The following is a 25743-nucleotide window of genomic DNA, read 5'->3' on the forward strand; positions in this document are numbered from 1 at the left end:
ATTTTGCAACCTGTAGACCATGGGCCGGGGACACTGCCAAATATATAACCCTTGGAAAACAATTTTGTATAAACACAATTAAAAATAAAGTCCATTATGAGAAACTAAAAGTAAACTACCATACCTGTAAAGTAGCTATTGCTGGGGATGGTTGTAGAAGTATTGTTTTCAAAATAACTAATATAAAATTGTCTATAATTGTAGAAGGCACTTCATTTGAAATTACATATTAGTGTCTGCATTGATAGTGGAGAGAAACAAAAAGGAGATAGACTTCCAAAAGAAGTTGATATGAGCATGTCTCTAGAGTTGCCTCACAAAAATTTCTTGTTTAAGAAAGGCGTAGTTAAAGAGTATGTGTTCAAGGACCCGGCCCTCAGCCTTCTGCTGGAAATGAGGATGCTTGCAGCTAGTGCTTGTTGTCGTTAGCTGCCGTGGAGTCGGCCCTGACTCATGGTGACCCCACACACAACGAAATGAAATGCTGCCCAGTCTGGAGACCATTGTGATCCATAAGGTTTTCACTGGTTGATTTTTTCAGAAGTAGATCGCTAGGCCTTTCTTCTGAGATCTATTCAGCATCACGGTAACACGCAAGTCTTCACTGACAGACAGGTGGGGGCTGCACTTGAGGTGCACTGGCGTCTCCCATATGGAAGGTGAGAATTCAACCCTGTAGCTAGAGCGTTGCTATTGTCAGCTGCCATCAAGTTGACGCCAACCACTGCGACCCCATGTGTGCAAGGTAGAACTGCTCCGTAGAGTTTTCAAGGGTATGACCTTTCAGGAACAGATCACCAGGCCTGTCTTCCAAGGCACCTCTCAGTGGGTTCCAACCACCAACCATTAGCTAGTAGTCGACTGCTTACCTGTTTGCGCCACGCAGGGACTCCTTGGTGCTAGAGTAGAAGGAGGGAAAACATTTTCCCAAGCAAAAGCTTCCCAAAGGGGCAGCATGACATTAGGAAATTGCTTTCAAACAGAGCCTTTTATTCTCACTTTGAGCAGCCTTCAGTGTTCTCATCCCCAGAAGACCTCAGGCCAAAGTAAAGCAAACTATTCCACATTTGAATTGAGTAAATGGAACAATATCCTGATTAGTTAAACATGCTTTAGAAAGACAGGCCTTTTCTGTGTGCTGTGAGCCCTAATTAAGTTATGTTGCAAATGGTGAGCTCTGCTGTTGAGGGAAGGCATCTTTTCTCCCAGGGAGGCAGCCTGAGCCACAGTTTCAGACCCTATGATGCCCTGAAGCCAGGAAAGCTATATCCAAGGGCCTCCCTGGTCCTCAGCTTTCTGTATGAAATGAGGGTCTTGGGCCAAATGATCTCGGAGATCTATCCAGCAACTCCCCGCTCCAGGTTGCTGCCCTAGTGGCCCTCTGCTGAGTCAGAATCACAACTGGGATTCCAAGTCTGATGGAATTGTTTTTACTTTATTCTAACCACCAACTGCTTTAAAAATAAAAAATTAAAACAACTTGTTCTATATAAAAACATCCTAGATCCATTTTTATGTTTGTTTTCTTTTTTATATTTAGATGTTTAACGGTCTGAAATAAATATTAAACACTGCAGTATTAGGCATGGAAAATTGGACCATGACATTAAAAAAAAAAAAAATGAAGAAAATATACTCATATATATGGTAAAAAAAAATATACTCATATATATGGTAGTTATTCAAAACAGCATATAGTTCGTTTCCCTAGTATTTACTAATCAGACTTTTTGAAGAAAGAACTTCTCGAAGTTCTTTCTTAGGGTAGTCTGTAATAACTGTTTATATAATTTGTGTTTAAGTGCTGTAGAGAACTCTGGTATGTCATAATTGCCTTAATCTTTTACCCTTAAACGGATATAGTTTGAATATTTTCTATTTGAAATATATAATGTGTAGGTATACTAAACAGATATTCTATATAAAAGAATATGGTTAAACCGTGTTGTTATTAGTTTTCATGGAGTCGATCACAGCAAACCTGCTCTGTAGGATTTTCAAGGCTGTGACCTTTGGGAAGCACATCACCAGGCCTGTCTTCTGAGATGCCTCTGGGTGGGTTCGAACCACCAACCTTTCGGCTACTAGTAGAGCGCTTACTCACTTGTGCCACCCAGGGACTCCTATGCTGTGAATATACTTAACTCTAATTTTAGAAAAATTTGTAAATATATTTATATCTTTAAATCTTTAAAATAAAATTTTTAGGGATTGGGATGGAGCTCAACGGAGCTGCTACGGTAAACCTGTAAAGGCAGGCTGAGGAGGGAGCTATACGCAGATTTCATAGGAGTGAGTCCTCCCAAAGAAAAGAAACTACGGTAGTAAGCTGAAGCAAGGAGCTTTTAAGGAACCCTCAGAAAATGCTGAATCGGAGGGAATCAGAAGGGGGCGGGGGAAGCATTGCAACAATCAAGCTCTAACATGCCCATCCCCACAGCTGTTGCCAGAGGGCCTTCTCATACAGACAAATGCTCTTGAAAAGAGCACAAATTTGTCTTTAATGCAGAAGGCAAGGATAAAAGAGACAATGGGCTAGAAATGGCAACAGTCAAGCAGTGAAGAACCCATTGCCTTCCAGCTGATTCCAACTTAGGGTTTCCAAGGAATAGGGCTGGTGGATTCGAACTGCCGAGCTTTTGGTTAGCAGCTGAGCTTTTAACGACTGCACCACCAGGGCTCCAAGTGGTAAAGAAAGACCTCCATATTTTGGGTGACTCCTGTCTTTTTAAAAGCTATTACTGGCATCTACTCTAAAAATTATTTAAAGGGTACTATTTTAAGATAGTGCTGCTTTAATCTAAAAAAAAAAAATCTGTGAATGGTTTTGCAGTGTATGATGCCATTTTCGGAAAAAAAGAGACTGTATGCATAGAAAAAAAGGAAAGGTTTTAACTAAGAGCTATATAAAAGAAAGAAAATAAACTTTAAAAAAGTATAAATAAGAAATGGGACTTCAGAGGATCAAGCAGAAGGCTCGTGTTAGCTTCAGGCACAGCACACACCATGTTTTGAGTCTGGGTTATATGCTTCAGGTAGTCGGCTCCCTGCAAAATTATAGGGACAATGTTTTGAGAAATGAATAAACTTCTCTGACTCACGAAACTGCGAAGCTCAAATCAAGGTTCCATCTCAGTTCCAGATTAAAGGAGACTGAAGAAGCTTGACAATGAAATGTGCATGATCACGGGTAGGGAGGGGAGGGAATTGCCATAAAGGACATTATTCGGATAACTGACAAAAATCAAATAGGGCCTATATGGTAACAGTATTGTGTCAATATAAAATTTCCTGAATTTGATCATTGTACTGTGGTTATGTAAGATAATGTCCTTCTTAGGAAATATAGGTTAAGGGTCAGGATGTCTGCAACTTAATCTCAAATGTTTGAGGGAAGGAGAAGGGAGGGAAGAAAGAGGAAGAGACAGAGAGAAATTAATAAAGCAAGATGTGGCAAAATGTTAACAATTGGTAAACTTCGGTGAAGGGTATAGATGAATTCTTTGTACTATTCTTGCAAATTCTTACGTTTCAAAATAAAAGTTAGCAAACACATGCCTTCTGAGAGCATCCCTCACTCTGGGTCTCAGTCTCTAGCTGAACATGTTGATGATACTACTGCATCCAATGTAAAGAAACTGTTCCACCGGCAAATTTTCAACTTGGGAACTAAGCCCAAAATAACCCAGTGGAGTAGAAGACTCCCAGCATCTGCCTCCAGCAGATGGCACTGGAGCAGTGGTTCTTAAGCCTGGCTTTATTGCAGAAACACCTGCAAGCTTTGGGAAAAAAACAACAAATTAAGGCGTGTCAACCACCGAACCAAAAAACCCACGGCAGCTGAGTTGATTCTGACTCACAGCAACCCTATAGGACAGAACAGAACTGCCCCACAGGGTTTCCAAAGCTGTAAATCTTTAAGGAAGCACATTGCCACATCTTTCTCCCACAGAGAGGCTGGTGGGTTCAAATAGCTAATCTTTTGGTTAGCAGCTAAGCGCTTTAACCACTGTGCCACCAGGGCTCCTTAGAGTCAACCAAGACCCTTTAAATCAGAAATCAGACTCTCAGGAGCCCAATTCACGAGAAATTCTAACAGCAGCCAGCGTGGAAAACCTCTGTATAAGATGTTGCAGGTCTTTAAGTAGATGGAAAAGGTGGATTGTAAATCCAAGAAGACACCATTGAAAATCTCCTCTGCTCACGAATCTGTTACTTACAAAAATGGTGATCACCTTGGACCTAGGATCAGTCTTTCAGAAACTAGCCAGATTAAGTAAGTGTCTGATACTTCAGTGAGAAGCAGGAGACCTTCTGCTTGCTTCCCACCCAGCTTTGGAAACTCCTGCCATACCTTGGTATTAACATCCTAGGTCAGAGAGAGCAAAGAATCTCCAGGGAAGAGCGCCTGGCCTCCTGGGCACTTCTGTATACAGATTGCAATTAAGGGACAGTGGTTGGTCTGGGTAAGGCAGACACTCTGTTGGGCTTGAATAAGCCAGTCAGGGTCTTAAGCCACCAGCAGAGGGCGCTGTACACCCAGCCAATGGCCACAGGCAGAACCTAAAGGCTAGGATATGGAAACAAGTGGAAATGCTGAAACACCAAGTCAGCCAAGTGAGGCTATAAAGACTGGATCACACCTCTATCATCTGATTACTTCTCTGTAGTTTCCACTGGACTGTAAGGTCTGACCAGGTCTTTTTCACCTTCTGTCTGCAGAGTCTAGCACAGTGCCCAGATACACAGTAAACACTTGGCAAATATTGACTATTGCTGTTGCTGTTTTTGGCACTCAACAAACGAGTAGTTACTAGAATTGGCCAACTGCTAGCATTAGCTGGATGGTCAAGAGGCTGAGTGAGATCTCTTCCTTCCTTCCTTAGGCCCCTCAGGGTATTCAGCATCTCAGGCCAATGAGATACTTTGTTTTGTTTTGTTTTTTCCCAGAATGCCCTCTACAAAATGAAACCAAAACCAGTTGTCACAGAGTCAATTCCAACTCCTGGTGACCCCATGTGTATCAGACTAGAACTGTTCTCCATATGGTTTTCACTGGCTGATTTTTTTGGAAGTAGATTGCTAGGTCTTTCTTCCAAGGCACCTCTGGAAGGACTTGAACAGTTAGCAGCTGAATGCATTCATTAATGCTTTGCACTACTCAGGGGCTCCGAATTAGGTCCTGAGAAATTCATCTTCCATCTGCCCCTATCCTGACGGCCCCCTCCCTAATCCATAATACACCTGTGTCTTCCCTCAAGCAGGGCCTCAGGCCCCTTGCCACCCCCAACCTGGAGTCCCAAGGGCCAGACAACTGGGTAAAGACTCACGCTCCAGCTGGCACAAGTGGCTGGAACTTCCACTGCTCTTCCTCACAGTCCAGGAAAAGCCGGTTCATGATTTTGTTCTTCTCTTCAGGGGGGATGAAGTTCTCAATGATTAGGTACCTGGGAGAAGGCAGGAGGCAGGGATGGGAAGTTGGGAGTGAGAAATGACGTGGTGTGTGAAGGTGAGGGATTAGAAGCGACAAGCAGAGGCAGAGGGAATGGAGGAGGTGGCAACGCCAAAAAGGGAGAGCATCTCTACAGAAATAATGGAGCTTGAAAATCACTGCTTCTAGTGCAAAGATTAACGCAGGGCCTTAGGGGTTAATTTTGGCCAGCACCCAGCATGCACTGGGGTTGGGGGGTGTTCATCAAATACAGGCAGAGGAAAGAGAAGGAAGTAGAGGGGGTAGAAGAAACTCCAGAACTGGGGCGTATCCCTCACCCCTCAGAGGTGTTTTATTCCTAAGATATACAGACTCATGGGCAAGGATGAGGCCTTCAGATAGAAGAAAATCTGTCAGAGAGAGAGCCTGAGGAACGAGGGGTGGCTGTGATGGCCCTCAACAGGGAGATCAGGGGGCATACTTGAGTTTGAGTTCCCGGGTCTGCTCATTCTGCGCCTCCTCCAGGTCCTGCCGCACACGGATGTACTCGTCATGCTGGTCCTGGATCTCCGCCTTCACCGCCTGCAGCTTGGCGTAGAGCTGGGTGGAGACAGGTGAGGCTCAGAGGCTGGCCACCCAGCCTGGGCCCCAGGGCTGCAGGCTCAGTGGCCACCAGCGCAGCCCAGGAAGAGGCCTGGGGCTGAGCCTGAACTCCCTCCTGCTGCCCCACCTTGAATCAGGCAGGCCTGTTCCAAGGGCCGCCCCCCGTCCCTCTGACAGGAAGGCCTGTTACTGCCACCTACTCTCTCCCAGCTGCTGTCAGATGATGAAATCCTATAATGTTGGGTCTGGGAGGAACCTGAGGGACTTTTTGGTCCAACATGCTCTTTTTATAGATGAGGAGATTTGCTCCAAGTCATACAACTCATACAACTAGTTAACAGCAGAGCCAGAACCAGGACCCAACTATCAGGACTGCTGGTCCAGGGCTCATTCAGACACTCAGGGCTCAGGGAGACCCAGCAGGGGGCCGGAGCAAGTCTGGAAGATGACCCATCCCACTCCTCTCAAAAGTGGGGAGTGGAGGGCAGCACTGAGCCTCCTATTCCACTCGGCTCCTACTGAGAGGCATGTCCATGGTAACTGTCATCACAGCTGGGCCTCTGCCTGGCCTGCTCCAGGCCAACCACGTGGGCAACCCCAAGACTCTCTAGATTCTGCTCAGAGCCCAAAATGGAACATGGCACTTTCTGCCCTAGACCTTCATCTCATTGACATGTCTTTCCCTCCATGGATTTTCCAGGGTCCGGGTGACCAGATGTCCCCATCTACTGACATGTCCTTAAGGGTCTTTGTGCTCCCTTTCTGAGCATCCCCAAGCTTGAGTCTCCTTCTCAGGCCTCCTTGGCCCACTATTCCTCTGGCCCTGCTCCAGCTTGGCCATCCAAGCTGTGACTCCTGGTGACACGGTAAAGGGGAAGCTTCTCAGGACCATGAGGATGACACTGTGGAGACTGGAAGTGACCGGCATTCCTAGCCTATCAGGCCCAGTCTTGCCCAGCAGAAAAGGTTCTGTCCCTTGCAATACCAAAGCCCGACCCCTACCCCCACTCCTCATTCCAGTAGCCCAGGCTGCTCAGGGTTCAGCAGTTCAGGCGAAGTGGAGAGGGGTACCTCAAGGGGTCCCTGAAGGGGTCCCAGGAGGCTGACTACTTGGGCAGAGGCTGCCAGGCTATCAGCACACCTTGACCCTATCCTGCTGAGGCATCTCACCTTCTTGAGTTTCTTGGTCTTGACCTCCACCTCCTGCTGCAGGGACGTGTAAGTGCCCCGGAGCTCCATGGTCTCCTCATCTCGGAGCATCATCTCCTGCTGCATTTCCCGCTCACGGCGTTTCTAGGCCAAGGCAGGGCACAGGGCCTCAGCAGAGCAGCATGTACCAGGGAAGGGCCCAGGGAGCTTGGGGGCTGGCTTTACCATGGCCACAGGTGCCAGGAGGGAGAAGGGGGCTTCTAATGGTCCATGTCCGCTGCTCCCATATAGTCCTAAGTGGAACCTCTGTGAGTCGTCCCTCCTCTCAGCTCACATGGCCCTGCTTTTGCCAGGCACTGCTCCATGTGGATGGAGGCCCAACCCTCACAGATGTCAGCCAGAGGTGTCAGCCACACATACGGATAACCACACGCCTCCAGGCTGCTTCACCCTCTCCGCATCTGGTGTTGTGGTTGACTGCTAAGACCAATAAATTATGGCTCTTGATGATTTAGGAAATAGTCATGGTTGGCAAGAACTCTTGCCCTTGTGGAAAGCCCAGGAATTAGTCTCAGATACCTTGTGGAAGCCAACGTCATGGAGAGCTACTACTTCCTCTCCCTACCAGCCTGTAGTGCCCCGCCAGGACCCTGGGTGGGGTAGACCCATGGGACCAAAGGGGCATGTCTTAGGTTCAGCTCTGTAGTTCCAGGGATCCTGACTTCACGAGGGCTTCCTGCCTCCACCCCCCAGACATGACCTTAGGCCACATGTCCCCAGAGGGCCTGAAGGTCAGTAGCCCCACCTGCTCGGCAATCTCCTGCCTCTTCAGTTCCAGCATCTTCTGCTGCTCATTGGTGTGGTCCATGATGTTCCTGCCCCCAATGAGCAGCTTGCTCTCCATGGCCTGGAGACACAGAGGGGGAAAGAGATGGGCTTTTCAAAGGGCCACCCCAGCTTGAGGGGTTTTGCTTCCCTGCTCTGTGGTCCTTCCAGGAGTGGATAACAAAGTATGTCCCAGATGCTGTGCTCATGGCCCTCAATGAGAAGAAAATTTTCTCCTTCTACATCAGGGGCCCCACACAAGGTTCCCACTGTCACCAGGACCATTAAGTGTGGCTGAGAGAGGAAACCCCTCAGGAAGTATAGGGCATCTGATCTGCTTGCTTGGAATACAGAGAGAAGGTTGGGTGACTACGCTGGGGAGTGGGGCACGGGTGCAATCTAATCCTGGCAACCAGGACCAGCTGGTGTGCAGGAGGGGAAGAGATAGCAGATAGAGTCACTGGGCAGCCCAGCCCTTTGGCTAACTGGCTCCTGACTCGGGAACAGAGCTCTCAGCAAAAAAGGGTCTCAACTTTATGTGGCATGGAAAGCAGATAAGTCAAGGAGAGAAGGCTCTGCAGAAGCAGGGGCAATATGCGGCCAGAAGCAGCATGAGCTTTGGAGATGGCCAGAATGACCTGGGTTCTGCTGGGCCTTCAAACTGGTTCATTTTGGTTCAAATCCCTGCTGAGAATTTGCATTTCCATGCCCAGATATGCTGAATCAGAATCTACATTTTAACAAGATCCCCAGATGATTTTTATGTATAATAAATTTTGAGAACCACTGCTCTACTTAGTGGTTCTCAGAATCGGTTCCTAACCAGCAGCATTAGCATCGCCTGGGAACTTGTTAGAAATGCAAATTCTCAGCAGGAGTTCAATCGGGAATGAACTGGTTTGAAGCCCTAGTTCTGCTCATTAACTGTGAGGCCTTGGGCTAGGTGCTCCCTTCAGTTCTCATACCTGTGACATTGCAGCCTACGTTCCAGGGTGGCCAGCACACATTTGCTGAGCTAAGCTCTTAAAAAAAACAGACACTATTTCCATCCTCACCCAAAGAGAGAGGTACTATTACTCTCCCCACTGAACAAATGAAGAAACTGAGAGTAACTAGCCTACGGTGGTACAGCTTCGTAAGTGACAAAGAGGTGAGGCTTGAACCTACCCTCCCCCAGACTCACTCCCAGAGCCAGTCCTTGGAGCCCTTTGGTTGTGTGAAAGCCCCCTAGCCCAGTGCTTAACACAGATATTTGGTAGGTGCTTACTGAATCTGAAGCTTAAATGGCATTGGCATTGTATAAACTGTGGCTACATAAAATGCATTTTCACTAGTGCTAGTAAGAGGCCGTGGTGGATCAGGGGTAAAGTTCCCACCTTCCATGCAGGAGACCAGGGTTCAATTCCCGGCCAAGGCATTTCATGCACAGCCACTGCTCGTCTGTTAGTGGGGGTTTGGTGTGTCGCTGTGATGCTGAACGGGTGTTTAAACAGTTTCCACACTAAGCTGGAGTAAGAAGAAAGACCTGGTGATCCGCTTCCAAAATCAGCCAGTGAAAACCCTTTGGATCACAATGGTCCAATCCACAACTAATAAAGGGGACGGCGCAAGACCGGACAGCATTTCATTCCTTTGTGCACGCAATTGCCGTGAGTCTGGAGCTGACTCCACCACCCCAAAAAACCAAACCCCTTGCCATCGAGTTGATTCCGACTCACAGGGACCCTGCAGGACAGAGTAGTATTGCCCCATAGGGTTTCCAAGGAGCAGCTGGTGGATTTGAACTGCCGACCTGTTGGTTAGCAGCCAAGCATTTAACCACTTTGCCATCAGGGTTCCGACTCCACCACAGTTAACAAAAACAAGTAAGAGGCTGCTGTCCTGCCCCAGCTGTCCCCCGATTTCAACACAGGCTTCCCTGAAGGTTGAACTCACCTTGAAACACCAGAAGAAACTGGCCTCCTCTCCAGTGAAATTTTTCCCAGTGGACCTGCCTGAGGGCTCTCAAGGCAGGGGGTGCCATCACACGGGGGAGCAGGGGACCCCTGCACCACCTGTGAGAGCCCTATTATTGAGGACAAATAGGACAGGAGTGAAGGTTCATTTTTGGAGGTTGGACTATGTGAGGGTATCAAATGACCCCGAGTAAAGCTGGGCCAGTCGGAGACACGTAAGCCTCATGCCAGCCCCAGGCAGCCTCAGAGGCAAAAAGGAGGCCACTCTGCAGACCATGATCTCTCCCTGCCTCAGTCTCCCCCTTTCATCCTTCCTCCCCATCACACCCAGGGGGATCCACCGAAAACACAAGTCTGAACCTGCGGCTGCTCCGTTGCGGACCATTTAAGTAGCCTCCATTCCTTGTAAGGTAAAGCCCCAAGTCTGCAGCAGGGCACCAAGCCCCTGGGCTGGCCAAGCCTCCCTGCCTCCTCTCTTCCCACTCAGGCCCCAACAGTGCTCTGCACTCCAGCATTTTCAAAAGAATTCCAGCTCCCTGAATGTGCCGTGTTATTTCACAGCTCTGGGCTTCTCTTCCCACTGCCCCATCCTTAACCTGCAAGGCAGCACCAACCTCTTGGGAAGTTTCCCTGATCCCCTTGAAGCTGCACATGACCTCTTTTGGGCCTCTCTATAAGCAGGATATATTCCTACTATTCTCACATAATATGGCCATTATTTGCCTTGCCCTGTGAGCTCCTCCAGGGCAAGAGTCATGTCTCATTAATATCTCAGTGTCCCATAGTGCTTGGCACATAATGAGTGTTGGATGAACTGAATAGAATCCTTGGTGGGGGAAGGCAGTCCTAAAGGGTGACTTCCAGGTTCTTTTCTGGGCTCCCTCAACCCAGAACAGGCACAGGGCTCTTTATCCTGGCTTCCCCTCCTTCAACTGACCAATTCACATTCACTGTCCAGGGCAAAAAGGGCAGTGCAGTGGGGTCTGGGCAGCAGAGGAAACCTGGTGGGAGGGGATGAGGTGGGCACAAAGAGGGAAGAACCAGAGAAAAGAGAGAAGGCAGGACTCTTTCCTGTGTGCAGAGGAAGCCCCCCTTCTGTTGCAGGCCATGGATAATTGACCCCTTTAGCCACTGTGTGATGGAGTCTTAGTGGGACTTGGGATCTGACCTGATCCCCCATTCTGGGACATACTTGTCCACTTCAGCCCTGAGTCCTTGCACTTCCCTCAGTGTTTTATGTGGCTCTAGTCTTCTTCACTCTTTGTTGTCTGTTATGGATTGAATTGTGCCCCCCACCTTCCCCCCAAAAAAGACATGTTGAAGTCCTAACCCCTGGTACCTGTGAACATGGCCTTGTTTAGAAATAGGGTCTCTGAAGATGTTATCAGCTAAGTTAACACATGATATTCATACTACAGTACAGTGGCTTCAATATGACTGGTGTCCTTATAAAAAAGACACAGAGAGACACAAAGAGGGAAGACAGCCATGTGAAGATGGTGGCAGGGATGTGGAGTGATGCTGCCCACAAGTCAAGGAAGGCTAAGGAATGCCAGCTGTCACCAGAAGCTAGGAGAGAAGCTGGAACACATTCTCCCACAGAAGGAATCAACACGGCTGACCCCTGATTTCAGACACCTAGCCGCCAGAAGTGAGACAATAAATTTCTGTTCTTATACACCCACGCAATTTGTGGTACTTTGTTAGGGCAGCCCTAGGCGACTAAGATGCCACTTAATTAAAAGACACTAGTTCTCAAACCTTGCTGCATATTAGAACCATTTTGGTCCCTTCCCTTCATGACTCGTTATAAGAACTCCTGCCATATGCTCCAGAGAAGACTCTACTAAGGAAGGCATGGGTAACAGAATGGCTACCCTGATATCCCTGCTTGATTTAAATAAGACTGGGGAACTGAGGGAAATGCTGGTGGTGTAGTGGTTAAGTGCTATGGCTGCTAACCAAAAGGTCGGCAGTTCGAATCCGCCAGGCACTCCTTAGAAACTCCATGGGGCAGTTCTACTCTGTCCTGTAGGGTCGCTTTGTTTTTTGGGGGGAACTGAGGTGGAGAGAGAAGCACAGGACAAAGAACCAAGAGGAGGAAAACGATTGTTTTCTTTGGGTCTGCTCTGTGCCAGATGCTTTATATTTAATCCTCATAATAACCCTTTTAGCAGTGGATCACAAACCTCAGTGCGTATTAGAATCACCTGGGAGATTTTACAAGGCCCAGTGCCCAGGCAACCCTCGGTGCCAATTAAACTGGAACCTGAAAAAGGGCACGGGGAGGGAGGGGAGGGGAGGGGAGGGGAGGGGGGGAGGGGAGGGGAGGGGAGGGGAGGGGAGGGGGAAGGGGGAAGGGAGGGGAGGGGAGGGGGGAAGGGGGGAGGGAGGGGAGGGAGGGGAGGGGAGGGGGGAAGGGGGGAGGGAGGGGAGGGAGGGGAGGGGAGGGGGGAAGGGGGGAGGGAGGGGAGGGACGGGAGGGAGAGGCGGTGAGGCCTGGCTATCGGTATCTTCACCGTTCCCTGGATGATATCGGTGTGCGGTCAGATTTGAGAATCACTGCTTTCGGGGGCCACCAGAATCAGCATCACCGGGAAGTGTGTTAGAAATGCAGAAGCCCAGTCCCCACCCAAACCCAGTGAATCAGAACCTGCATTGGAACGAGCTCCTCAGGTGATTCACGTGTGCATTAAAGCCTGAGGAGGACTGCTTTAAGGGACGCACTGTTAACACTTCAATACCATCATTTTTCAGATGAAGGCTCAGAGGGGCTAAGTAACCTATCCAAGGTCACATCACGGCCATTACATATAATGGAGGATCCAGACCCCGGTCTGCCTGGCTCCAAAGCCCGTGCTCTTTCTCCTACAGACATCGTGTTGCGCGCTTTAGGAAGCATAACCTACTACAGGAAACACAATATGCTTCCAGTGAGAAGAAATCACGTCTGACTATCTCCCAGAAATTCTTTCAGGGACAAAATAGGTTATTGTAGCACATGAGGAGGCCAGTGGCTACAGCTGGAGACATTATAAAGCTCCTGGCAAGGCTCCACAGTTGAGTTAACCTAAGGTATTCATGCTACAGTAGGGTGAGCTCTAATCCAATATGACTGGTGTCCTACACACAATACAGGGGAAATCAGCACAAGTGGACTAAACTAAAAGCTAAGAAGTTTCCTAAACACTTTGAAGGACCGGGTAGCAGGGGTGGGGGTCCGGGGACCATTGTTTCGGGGGACATCTAGGTTAACTGACATAACAAAGTTTATAAAGGAAATGTTCTGCATCCCATGTTGATGACTGGTGTCTGGGGTCTTAAAAGCTTGAGAGCAGCCATCTAAGATACATCAATTGGTCCCAACCCACTTGGAGTAAGGGAGAATGAAGAACACCAAAGACAGAAGGAAAATGTTAGCCCAAGAGACAAAAGGGCCACATAAACCAGAGACTCCATCAGCCTGAGACCAGAACTAGACGGTGCCTGGCTACCACCAACGACTCTCCTGACAGGCAACACAGCAGAGAGTCCCCAGTGGAGTGGGAGAAAAGTGTGGATCAGAACTCAAATTCACGTAAAAAGACCAGGTTTAATGGTCTGACTGAGACTAGAGGGACCCTTGAAACTCTGGCCCCTGGACACTCTGTTAACCCAGAAGCAAAACCATCTGGAAGCCCCCTCTTCAGACAAAGATGAGACTGGACTATAAAACATAAAATAATACTTGTGAAGAGTGTGCTTCTTAGTTCAAGCAGATACAGGAGACCAAAGGGGCAGCTCCTGTCTGGAGGCAGGATGAGAAGGCAGGAAGGGACAGGAGCTGGTTGAATGGACACAGGAAACCTGGGGTGGAAAGGGGGAGTATGCTGTCACATTATAGGGATTGCAACTAATGTCACATAATATGTGTATAAATTTTTGCATGAGAAATTAACTTGAGCTGTAAACTTTCACCTAAAGCACAATTTAAAAAAAAAAAAACTTCAATAACACTGGTGTCCTTATAAAAGAGGCAAAGAGACACAGAGAGACACAAAGAAGGAAGATAGCCACGTGAAGACGGAGGCAGAGATTTGGAGTGATGCTGCCGCAAGTCAACAAAGGCCAAGGATTGCCAGCTGTCACCAAAAGCTAAGAAAGGAGACTGAGAAAGGGAAAAGCTTTCTCATGACAAGGAAAGGAAACAGAAATAAAGAAGCATTTCTCTAAATGGAAAAATGTTCAAGGGCTAAACAACAGGGCGGTCCCTGTTAGAAATTGTGGAAGAGTGCACTGGTGAGATACCCAGCTTCACGGGTGCCCCCAGATCCTGCCAGGCAGCAAAGTGCAAGAAAATTAGCAGGTCATGAGAGCTGACCCAAAAAAAGCAGATGAGGTTCAATTACACTTTTACATTTTGGGGAAAAGTAATCCTCAAGTCTCTACTCATTAAATGATAGCTGTGAGCAATCAGTTATGAGCCAAAATAAAACGGGATGGGGGGAGGGGATCAGGGAGTACTTATCTGTGGTTCCAAGAAGACACTGGCTTAATATGCTGCCACAGCTAAAATCATCAATAGCATCTGGCCGGGCACCATCATGAAGGCTTTTAGGAAAGAAAACATTATACCCTTGTATAAAGCCGTGATGCAGCTCAATCTGGAGTACACAGTATAGTTTCCATCACTGCGTCTCCAGAGACATAAAGGAGAGAGAAGATTCAGAGGAGGACAGCTAAAACCATCCAAGGGCTATTCTAAGAGACTTAAAAAAAAAAAAAAAATAGGACTCTGTAGCCTGCAAAGACAAAGAAAGGTTAAGAGGATAGGCCTGGAAACTGCACAACCACAAAAGGCATGAAAAGGAAAAATCCAGAGTTTTCCACTCAATCCTGGTACACAGAGTAAGGGCTTACACCTTGAGTTTTGAAAGCAGCAGTTTTTTGGACAAATAAAAGGAAGTCCTACTATTTATAGAAGGTAAACAAAAAGCTAAATTCATGTAATTTGTTATCTCAGAAGTTGGTACTGGATTAAATACTAAGCACTTTACTAAAGGACTCTGGGGATACATTTTTAACCTTGTATTGTCTTTCCTTCCATTTAGGGGGAAAAAAAAATCAAAATAACCATAGAAATAAAACTGAGAAAAAAAACCTCACACACTTTCCCCTACAATTAGTCAGCTTCTTTAGTTTTCCCGCTTTTTTTTTTCCAGATTTTTCCATATGCACATATCATTTTTTCACATCTACAGACATGGTATAAATATAAGCTTATATCCTATTCCTATTTATCTAATAATGCGAGCATTTTCTATTACTTCCATAATATTTATTATTATAATTTTAAGGAATATACAATATTTACAGTAATATTTAGAGTAGGCAAGTTGTAACTTATTTAATTAACCCCATTATAAGATATTTAGATTATTTACAATGTTTGCAATGAACACCCTTGTGCATATAATTTTCTCTTTCTTTTAGATGATTTTCTTAGAAGGAAATTTCAGGAGTGGATAAAGGCTTGTAAACATTTTGTGTATCTTGGAACATGCTGTCATATTCCTAACGGGTTATACCACTTAGACTACTGCCAACAATAAACAATGGAATCACTTTTATTATACCTCATAGGCAGAAAGTATTACCATTTTTTTTTCGTATTTGCTATTACAACAGATACACTATTGAGCCTCCCCATTTATTTTATATTTGCTGTTGCTTTGAGGTGGTCTTGCGGAGGTCTAGTCTCCCCTTTCCCAACATACTCTTTTGCGCCACTGAGTGATTTTTAAGTGAGGATTCTAAAGATATTTCTTTGTTTATTCAGTCTCTACCTTCCCCAGCTACCACACCTAGGCCCACACTCTCCTCACTCAAAGGCCCTACCTTACCCAAATCTTGAACCCATCTGACCACTGTCAGGCAGAACTGGAGCTGCCAATCAGGCCTGGGATCTATGCATTAGCCAAGATTACTGGGCTCCCATGTGGTCCCCCAAGCCCAGCCCCCTTCCACCCCCGTCCCTATTATATGATTCCCAGGACTGGTTTCTGCGTTGGTTCTGGCTAATCTGCCTTCATGTTAGACCTCCTCCTTGGACTAGAGCTCTGCTTCAGAATCTCTCCTCCTGGCGGGCCCTGGACTCCATGAATAGAATTCCCGGATGATGGCTGACCGCCCATTTTTATCCCATTCCATTTTTATCCCATTCCATTTGTCCAGTGCCCCGATGCTGAGCTCTGCCAGCCCTGCTGGGACCCAGCATAGACGTGGTCAGAATCACAACTCAGCCTGCCTTACCGTTTGCCCGCCAAGTCTTGCCCACTTGCCCAAGGCCACACTGTCAGCCAAGTCTGCCTTACAGCCTGTCTTGTGCTAGAAGGAGGCGCTGGCCTCAGCATGCAGTCTGTGGGTAGGCCTCAATCCAGGTGCCTGGTGTCAGCGCCTCCTTCTTCCCAATCTCGACTCTAGCTGTTGTTTCACCCCCCACGCTCTGAAATACATCACACATGAGCTTCGATTCTTTGCTGAGAAAGTTTCTTTTTTTTTCTTTTCCCTTTATTTTCCCCATTTTATAAGGGTACCAGGGGCCATTTCCAGCTTTTCCTTAGAGGTCTCTATCCTTAGCCACAGGGAGGGACAGGGAGGCCTAAAATCCCTAGGCCTGAGTCAGGCTGGGGTGTACAACGCAGAGGGGCTGGGAAGATGGAGTTCTTGGTCCTCACAAAAAGTTCCCTGAAGCTCTCAGCTGCCAACTCAATGCTTCCTTTGTAATCTCTGAGGGCAAAAGGGTACAGGTGGGTGGAGCATATGGACAAGACTGGGTTTGATCTTGTAGTTCTAAATAAGTCCAGTGTAATTAAAAGGTCAGCAGAGACTGCGGGGGCAGGAGACACAGGGCTGTGAGCTCCAGGGCATCGTGTCTGACTCTTGAGAGAGTGATACCAATTACAGGGAGCCAGCTGAAGGGACCTCAAGGACCATTGACTCTAACCCCTTTAGCTTTGTTGTTGTTGTGTGCTGCTGAGCTGATTTCAACTCATAGCTACCCTATAGGGCAGAGTAGAACTGCCCCACAGGGTTTCCTAGCAGCAGATCTCCAGGTCTTTTCTCAGCAAAGCTGCTGGTGGGTTCAAACTCCCGACCTTTCGGTTAGCAGCTAAGCACTTAACTGTCACACCACCAGGGCTCCTTCCCTTTGCTTTACAGATGAGGAAACTGAGGCCCAGAGAAGGAGTACCATAAGCCTGGAGTCTCACAATTAAGGAATCTTTATGTTTATCTCTGCTCCTACATTGACTATGCGCTTTTCAAAAAATTTCCCGATTCAATTAAGGCCCTGATTCCAGAGGCAGGTGAGCTGCTGTCACAGGGTAATTGAGCATAAGGGCCATGTCAGCTTGTGGACACAGCTTGGGATACTAGGAGGCTCACATTTTTCTACTCCAGGAGCAACTGGGGTGTAAAGCCAGAGGGAGGAGAATGGAGGCCCCAGTACTCATTAAGTGCTGATCTGGAAAGCTAGAACAGAGACAGTGGGGCCTGGCCAGCCACTCTTCTGGAAAGATACCATCAAAGATGACTTCATATGGCCAGAGAAACCAAACAGGCTCAGCCATGCCACTGCCAGCTAATCTATGACATTTTGGAGGAGACAGGAGTCTCAGATGCAAGCTGCCCTGTGCCTGTGGCTGGGCTAGGTGTCTTTCACATTAATCACCCCATTTAATCATCACAAGAACTTTACGAGACAATGATTATGACCCATTTGACATACAAGTAAGGCTCAGAGAGGTGAAGTGGCTTTGATTAAGGCATACATGGCAGAAATAACATTTGAATGTTGGTCTCCTAACTCTAAATCCAAACCAAACCAAACCAATTATCACTGAGTCAATTCTGACTCACGGCGATCCCATGTGAACACAGTAGAACTGTGCTCCATAGGGTTTTCAAGGCTGTCACCTTTCAGAAGCAGATTACCAGGTCTTTCTTCCGAGGTGTCTCTGGGTGGGTTCAAATTACCAACATTTATGTTAGCAGTCAGGCACTTAGCCATTGTGCCACCCAGGGTCTCCAATTCTAAGTCTAGTGGTGTCCTTTTCCCTGTTCCACAGCTTTCTCCCCAGTTTAGGCAGGAAGGAGCCTTGGAGAGAAGCAGCATTTGGTATCTGCACTTTTGCCAACTCAGGAACCATCAGGAATGCTGAGAACATCATCTCTTTCTCTTCTGGCTGAAACAGACAGGCTCTGCTGAAGATGCTTCTGCCTTCGTGAGCCTCTTATTGGAACTTCGGAGCTCTCAACTGCATGCTATGGTAGTGGGCTGTCAGTACCACTAGAGTCCAGAAAGTGGCTAAAACCTGGAGGGCTCATTGCAGGGCTACCTCTCAGTCCCAGTGTGGAATGACAAAGAGAACTGGGCACATGAGACAGAGGGCCTGAGTCCTGGCACATATCAGCCCTCTGAGCTTCAGTTTTCTCATCTGTTAAATGGACAGAATACCCCCTACTTTGTAGGCTTTGGGTAAGGATGGCAAGATGAATACATATGTGAAAGTACTTGGTAACTGATAATGTAAACCAAAGGTCAGTAGTTATTTGCTGTCTCAGTACCTTGTCAGCATTTACCCACCACCCACCTCAATGGGCAAAACAAACCACCAGCTCAATATTCAGTCCGGGCTTCCATTCAAAGACCTAGTTCTCCTTTTGTGGCTCCCCAGTTTTAGACCCTGAGGAGCTAGAGTTGAGGGCAGAAGAAATGAAATAAACATTTGGGGGGGGGGATTAATAGGGCTATTTTCAGTGATTCTCTACCCTGGGGAACCTAAGCCAGGAGATGGTGTCTCCTCTAGGATGGTTCAAAATGAAAGCACATTGTTGTTTGAAATGGAGGAATTCTCTCATCAAGAAGACAGAATGGTGTATAAATTTTTCAGTGAGAAATTAACATGACCTGTAAACTTTCACCTAAAGCACAATAAAACTAAAAAAAAAAAAAAAAGAATGATTAAGGATGAGGAAAAACACTGACCAGGGAAGGAGGTGAGCTGGACTCTCGTCCCTGCCTTGTCCCGGACAAGGTGTGCATGCACAGAAGTACCTCTGTCCACCTCGGAGAAAAGCTGATAAACTTTTCCAACTCGTAGCAACCCTATAGGTCAGAGTAAAACTTCCCCATAGGGTTTCCATGGCTGTAATCTTTACGGAAACAGATTGCCTCAGAGCGTCTGGTAGGTTCGAACTGCTGAACTTTCGGTTAGCAGTCGAGTACTTAACCACTGCACCACCAGCAGGAAGAAAAAAAATGAGATCTTCCACTTTGGTGAGAAAACCACGAGCACCTCAGGTCTGGTTGTGACCTTCATCTTTCTCCCCCCACTTCCCTCCCTTATTTGTGGCTTTCTAAAAGATCTCTCTTCAGCACCAGGGCTGCAAATGACATCCAGCCAGACCACAGAATGCAACAATGTCAGAACTGAATGAGACCTAAGGATGTATAGTGCAGCCTGGGTATTTTACAGAGTCCCTGGGTGGAGCAAACAGTTAAGTGCTCAGCTACTAACTGTAAAGTTGGCAGTTCGAACCTACCCAGAGGCACCTCCAAAGAAAGGCCTGGCAATCTTTTTCTGAAAGGTGACAGCCTTAAAAACCCTATGGAACAGTTCTACTCTGCAACACATGGGGTTGCCACGAGTTGGAAACAACTCAACAGCAACTGTTTTTTGGGCATTTTATAAATGAGATTCAGGACCAGAGGGGTTAGATGGGCCTCCAGGGTCATACGGCCTCCAAGCTCCCAGGCAAGGCTTGGTCATTCCTCTCCATCCTTCCACTGCCTTTGGTGAAGCTGGTCCCTAACCCTGGGCTCCTGGCCTGCTGCTTCCAAGGTGAACCAGCAAGCTGTGCAGAGGTGGGATCATCTAATGACCGTCCCTTACAACCCTTTGGTGGGGAAGTGACTTGTCCAAGGTCACAGGATTACTAATAACTGGGTCTAACTGAAGATCATTATCAATCCAGGATTATCTACCAACTATTCATTATTTTTAATCAAATCTTCCAAATAGGTGTTAACACATTTCTTTTGCATTTTTTCCCTCCTTTTTAAAAACAGCTTCAATCATAGACTTCTGACAAAGGGATATTTTTTAAAATTGTGCTTAAGTATACATAACAAAGCAGTTGCCATTTCAAGCGTTTTAACATGTGCGATTCAGTGACATTTACGACATTCACGGTGTCGCGCAGCCATCACCACTACCCATTTCCAAATTTTTTTATCATCCCTTTGTAGAAACTCAGTAACAAAGGTTTTTTCTCCTTTAAAATTTTTAGAGTAGTTTTTGTTTAATTACGAAAGTAGTATATACTTGTTATAAATATATATATATACACACCAAAAAGGTATAAAAATAAAATTCACCCTCATACTTCAATTCCCAGAGATAACTACGAAAGTGAGCTCTTGTGATTCTTTCCAGAAACTGAAAGAATTTAAAGTCTAAGTTAACTATAACTAGTGATTTATATTCTTGGCCATGGGTACTCAAAAAGCTTTGTTGATTATAGGAATGAATGAATGGTGCTGGGCTAAGGTCAGAGGCTCGGGGTTTGCATCACACGGAAGAACAGGGATGAGTTAATCATCTCGGGAGACTAGCATTCCCAAAGGGGCCCATTAGGCAGGGATCCGGCAAAAAGCCTTCCTTTCCCAGCCAGTATTACAGTGTGGAGGTCTGTAGCCAGACAGATACACCATCATATTCTGGCCCCACTGTGTCCCATGTGTGTGACCTTGGGTTGTTCATTCCTCACGGTGCTTCCATTTTGTCACATGGAGATGAAAACTGTACTACTTCATGGTACTATGATGAGGACTGCATAAAATAACACACATAAAGAAAACACCAGAGCGCCCGGCGTTAAGCAATCACTGAAGAAATGTTAGCTACCATCATTATTACTATTGTTGTTGGTGTTACTATTATTCTGCTGGCCCACCTGAAGAAAAGGAGAAAGCCTACAGGTCCACTATCTAGTGCTATGGAAACATCTCAACCCAGGGCTTGGTACTCCTCTGTGGAGTACATCTTGGAGGAAAGAGAGACAAATAGACTGTAACTCTAGTCTGACCAGGTGTTAATGTCCAGGAAGTTCTCAGAATATTAAAAATTGTAGATACACCAAACCTGAAGTCCGGGTGTCCTATATTAAAAATTCTAGATATACCAAATCTTAAGTGCAAGTGTCCTATAAGATCTGAGCTCAGGGGTCTGCCTTGCAAAGGCCCCAAATCCAAAAGACCGGATCTGTGGGAACAGGGCCCATTTTCTTACCCACTCAAACACCTGGCTCAGCAGCTCTCCAGCCCTGGAGGCACCAAAAGAGGTAGTAGCCAGGCACAGCAGGCTGGCAGGGCAGAGGCGGAAGAAGGGCGCCCCGCTCTAGCTGAATTCCAGGCCCTTCCTCCTAGTCCTCAGAGCACAAAGAGAACATTATCACAGTCACTTCATCCATTCCTTCGCCATCAAGGGCTGGAAATGACTCAGGGCAACTGGATAATATGCTTCTCCAGCCAACATACATCATGAGGAATCTAATACTGCACCAAAAGGTCTGCTCAGCCCCAAATAACTTGAAGCCCAAAACCTCTAAAGGAAACAAATGTATTAGCTGTGTATACTTCTTGTTGATCAAATCTTGATATTACAAACTGCCCCTGGTTCAACACAATTATAACCAATCACACCCGCCAGTGGCAGGAAGGAATAAAAGTACTGCTCCCACCAAAACTAAGAGGCCACAGACTTGACCTAGATGCTAGACCCAGCCTGTAGTATAGGTCACTTTTTTTTTTTATTGTGAAAATATACACAACAAAACATAGGCCAATTCAATAGTTTTACATATATAATTCAGTGGCATTGATTACATTCTTCAAGTTGTGCAACTATTCTCGCTACCCTTTTTCAAATTATTCTACCACCTTTTATTAATATAAACTGACTGCTCCTTAAGCAAAAACTCACCCTGCAGATCACTTATCACAAGGCTTCTCTCAAGGGTCTGATCCTGGAGGACTGAGCTGGGGTGTGGTGGGGTGGAAGAAGGTGCTCACAGTTCCCTGATCACCCAGTTCCAGGAATCCCAGACTGTCCTGCATGGGGCTGGTGTCCTTGGAGACATGCGGATGGAACCAGAGCAGCTTGGGAAAGTGGATGCTTCCCAGGCTATTGAGGACTCTCTGGAGACTGGGTAAAGCCCTATTTGGAGACTAATATCATGACCAGCAGAACGACACTGTGCATTTAATTCTTCTCTACAACACTTGGAAACCCTGATGGTGTAGTGGGTACAGAGCTATGGCTGCTAACCAAAAGGTTGGCAGTTCGAATCCACCAGGCACTCCTTGGAAACTCTATGGGGTAGTTCTACTCTGTCCTCTAGGGTCACTACAAGTCTTTTTTCTTTTTTGGTTTCTACAGCACTTCCTCTCCCAATTTGGGTTTCTTCTCCCCAGAAACCCTGCTGCCCATCCTTCTACCCAGCTCTCTCTCCTTCTTTCTCCCTGCCTCCATGGCTTTATTTCACTTTCCTCTGTCCATTGTCGCCCCTCTATTTCTCTCCTGTCCTTCCCTCATTTTCTGTCCCTTCCTCCCCTTTCTTCTCATTTTCTTTGACTCTTCTCTAAAAGCCCACGATAGCAAGTTGAAATACCTTTTATTATTGGTTAAATTCATATTACATTAAATTTTAAACTCTGGTCTTAATTTTCAGAGAAGATGAACTGAACATTTTATATTTTGTTCTTAAAAAATTGCTATTTTTAAAAATTAAGGACTTTAAGGGGTAGAGAACTTTAAAGATCATCTAATTCAATGGCTTTCCTGAAATATGAATCCCTCAGAACATCTCTGATATTCAGTCTACCCTTGAACACTTCCAAGGATGGAAGCCCATTACTTCTTAAGGCAGCTCAATTCTGTAAAAAAAAAGTTCTTTTTTATATTAAGCTTAATCTGCTACCATAATCCCCACTCCCTGGTTACAGGGACAATTCAGGATATGAAAACAGGACACCAGCAGAAGGACAGATAAGTACATGATGGGCTTGAGGGACACACCAGCTGGCTATGGGGTTCTCCTATTGGAATAGCTTGCTTAGGCAGGCAAGATTGAAGATATACTAAAGTCAGATGCCTGTAAGTCTTGAATGTCAGGCTAAAATATGATGTATCAGGAAGGCAGTCAAGTGCAAACATCTACTTGCCTATATCCATAGGCAGCTGGACAATAACGGTAAGAACACTTATTATTTACTGAACACTCATTCTGTGCCAGCAACTGTGCAAAGTGGTTTACATTGATTATCTTGTTTAGTCCTCTCAAAAGCACTGTGACATAGGTACTATTACCCCATCATATAGATGAGAAAACTGGGGGTCAGAGGTCCCAGAACTAGTAAGGGAAGGAACCCAGCCTGTTCGACGCCAAGGCCTGTGCTCTGAGCACAGCACTCTACAGAATGAGGTCAGCCTGGAGACCAGGACAGGAGGCCTGGATGTGGGAGTCATGACATAGAGAGAGATGTGTCAAGAGCAGAGGGCCCTGGTTCTAACCTGAAGTCTCTTCTAAAGATGAGCTCCAATCTCCATTTCTAGTCCTGTGCTTGCTTTTAAATTCCACCGACATATCGCCGGCTGCCCACTGGCCTCTGTCATCTCAAACTCAACGCATCAACACATCACCACCTTCCCAGCAACCAGTCCCTAACCTGGTTTTCCTAATTCTTTAAGCATAAAAGGCCACCAAATATCATGTCAAACCGACCTCGGTTCAGACAGATCTGCCATATACAAACCATGTGAACTTGGACAAGTTAACCTCCATGGGCCTCAGTTTTCTCATCTATACAGTGGGGGCAATAATAACAGCTTTCTGGGAGGGACTAAATGAGATAATTTGTATATAGTATACAGCATTTTTTAGTGCCTGGCACACAGCAAGTGTTCACTGAATGTCATTATTATTGCTATTACTGTTATTTCTCAAGCTTGAAACTCTCCCTTGCATCCTCATTTATGGTTAATTCCCACACTGAGAAGTAGGAGAAAGAAGAGGGACCCACAAAAGGGAGAGTAAAAATTCAATGCAGTTTGTACTTCCTGGGGTGACCTCATCTCTCTGGCTTGGGGATGCTTCCGCAGGATTTCTTTTCTACACCTACCACGGAGAGAGTCCAGCTCTAACCAAGACCCCCCTGCTCTTCTCCCTCCAGACCTACTTCCTTGGGGATCACAGCCAGCACCATTGTTCTACCTCTTTTCAGTTCAAGCCTACATTTGTATCATTGCAGTCTCTGCCTTCCCCAAACTGTCCTTCCCTTCCAAGTAACCAGAATCAATGTTTTACAAATCATCTAGCTCGACTCCCAAAAAAGTTTAATTTCAAAATTAAAGCAGTCATAAAGATAGCATTCTTGCACAATTACTTGAGTAAAGTGAGCCTTTCCCAACCAACCTATGTGCATTTAGCAGTCCTCATTGCAGTGCGTAGACTGTGCACAAACACTTCAGCTTTAACTGTGCTGTATAATAACCTCAGTTGTGGGTCTATGACTTATTCTCTCTAACATCCTCGTACCTAAGCCTAGTATGCTCTCAAGTCTCCCGGAGGTACTCCTTAAGTGTGGATTGCTAATGATTAACGACAAACACAAAGGCCAATAACAATCACAGGCCCTCGCACATCTGCATGCCCTAACATCCCCCCAGGCACACGGTAAACAGGAGAGATAAAGGCAGATTTCAAGAAGACCTGCTCAGGGTTTGTAAAAGTGAGGGGAGAACAAAGGGCAGGGGCGCCTCAGAGGTGGCAGGCAGGGAAAGCAGGCGAGACAGACCATAAGATGAGTCAGAGCGAATGAGGGCACTGGGTCGCATCAACTACCGCTTAGCTGCCCCCAGAGGCTGACTGAACTGGAAGAAGGAAACCGGGGGGAGGGGGAAAGGGGGAGTTGATGCCATAACTCGGAAAGTGGGGAAGAGCGGATTGCAGATGGGAAGCAAAAGCTCTGCTAATTTCTGGAAGGGACCGGAGCTCTTGCCATCTGAGATCTCCTAGACCTTTCCTGCCTGGCTCTTCTCCAGCTGCTGCAGGTACAGGCGGCTGGGACGGCAGGGTGAGGAAGGAGTTAAGGCTTGCACTAACAACAAAGATGTCAATTCTGGTGATCAGTGGACTCCTGCTTGGCCAGACAGAAGCCACCCTGTGGCTGCTAATGCCTTCAATTTATTTGGTACTCTTTCAACTTATTTCAAATGCCCTCACACTAACGATGTCATTTAATCTTCAGGCAACCCTGTGAAACAGGCAGGACTAGGATTATTATCTCTAAGATGCTTCTCCCTCTTTACCCTGTGGATCACTCTATAGCCCTCAAATTGTTCCCACCATCCTGGAAACATCCAACGCTGAAGAAGGAGGTGCCTTAGGGGCTCCGGAAGGTTCGGGTCCTTGTCTAGACAGATTGTCCTGGGCTGGGTGTGATGAGAAGTCACAAGATACAGACTCATTCCCTTCCTGGAATTTCCCATGCACCCTCCCCTTTTGCTTAGATCTGAAAGCCTGGCCCACAAGGACCATTGCACCCACTCCCCAGGGAGCTATGTCAGGCTTCTTTCTCCTTGTTAGGCAAATGGGAACCTGAGGCTGAGAGGGGCGAAGGCCTTTGCCCTGAGTCACCCAGTGAACAAACCTGGAGGGATCTGCAATGAAGCAGAA

The 25743-nt window shown here is 46.6% G+C and overlaps 1 protein-coding gene across 2 annotated transcripts in view; it reads right to left on the reverse strand.

Moving 5' to 3' along the window:
• Positions 1 to 25743, reverse strand: part of KIF3C (kinesin family member 3C) — a 43353-nt gene that overhangs the window by 12802 nt on the left and 4808 nt on the right. For both annotated transcript variants that reach the window (XM_049903667.1, XM_049903666.1), the window contains exons 2-5: positions 7989 to 8090; positions 7205 to 7327; positions 5913 to 6031; positions 5331 to 5447 (exon numbers count right to left, since the gene is read on the reverse strand). In XM_049903667.1, the coding sequence (XP_049759624.1) occupies positions 5331 to 5447; positions 5913 to 6031; positions 7205 to 7327; positions 7989 to 8090 (461 nt within the window). The remainder of the gene's footprint in view (positions 1 to 5330; positions 5448 to 5912; positions 6032 to 7204; positions 7328 to 7988; positions 8091 to 25743) is intronic.

Source organism: Elephas maximus, chromosome 12 (assembly GCF_024166365.1).
Source record: "Elephas maximus indicus isolate mEleMax1 chromosome 12, mEleMax1 primary haplotype, whole genome shotgun sequence".
NCBI lineage: Eukaryota > Metazoa > Chordata > Mammalia > Proboscidea > Elephantidae > Elephas > Elephas maximus.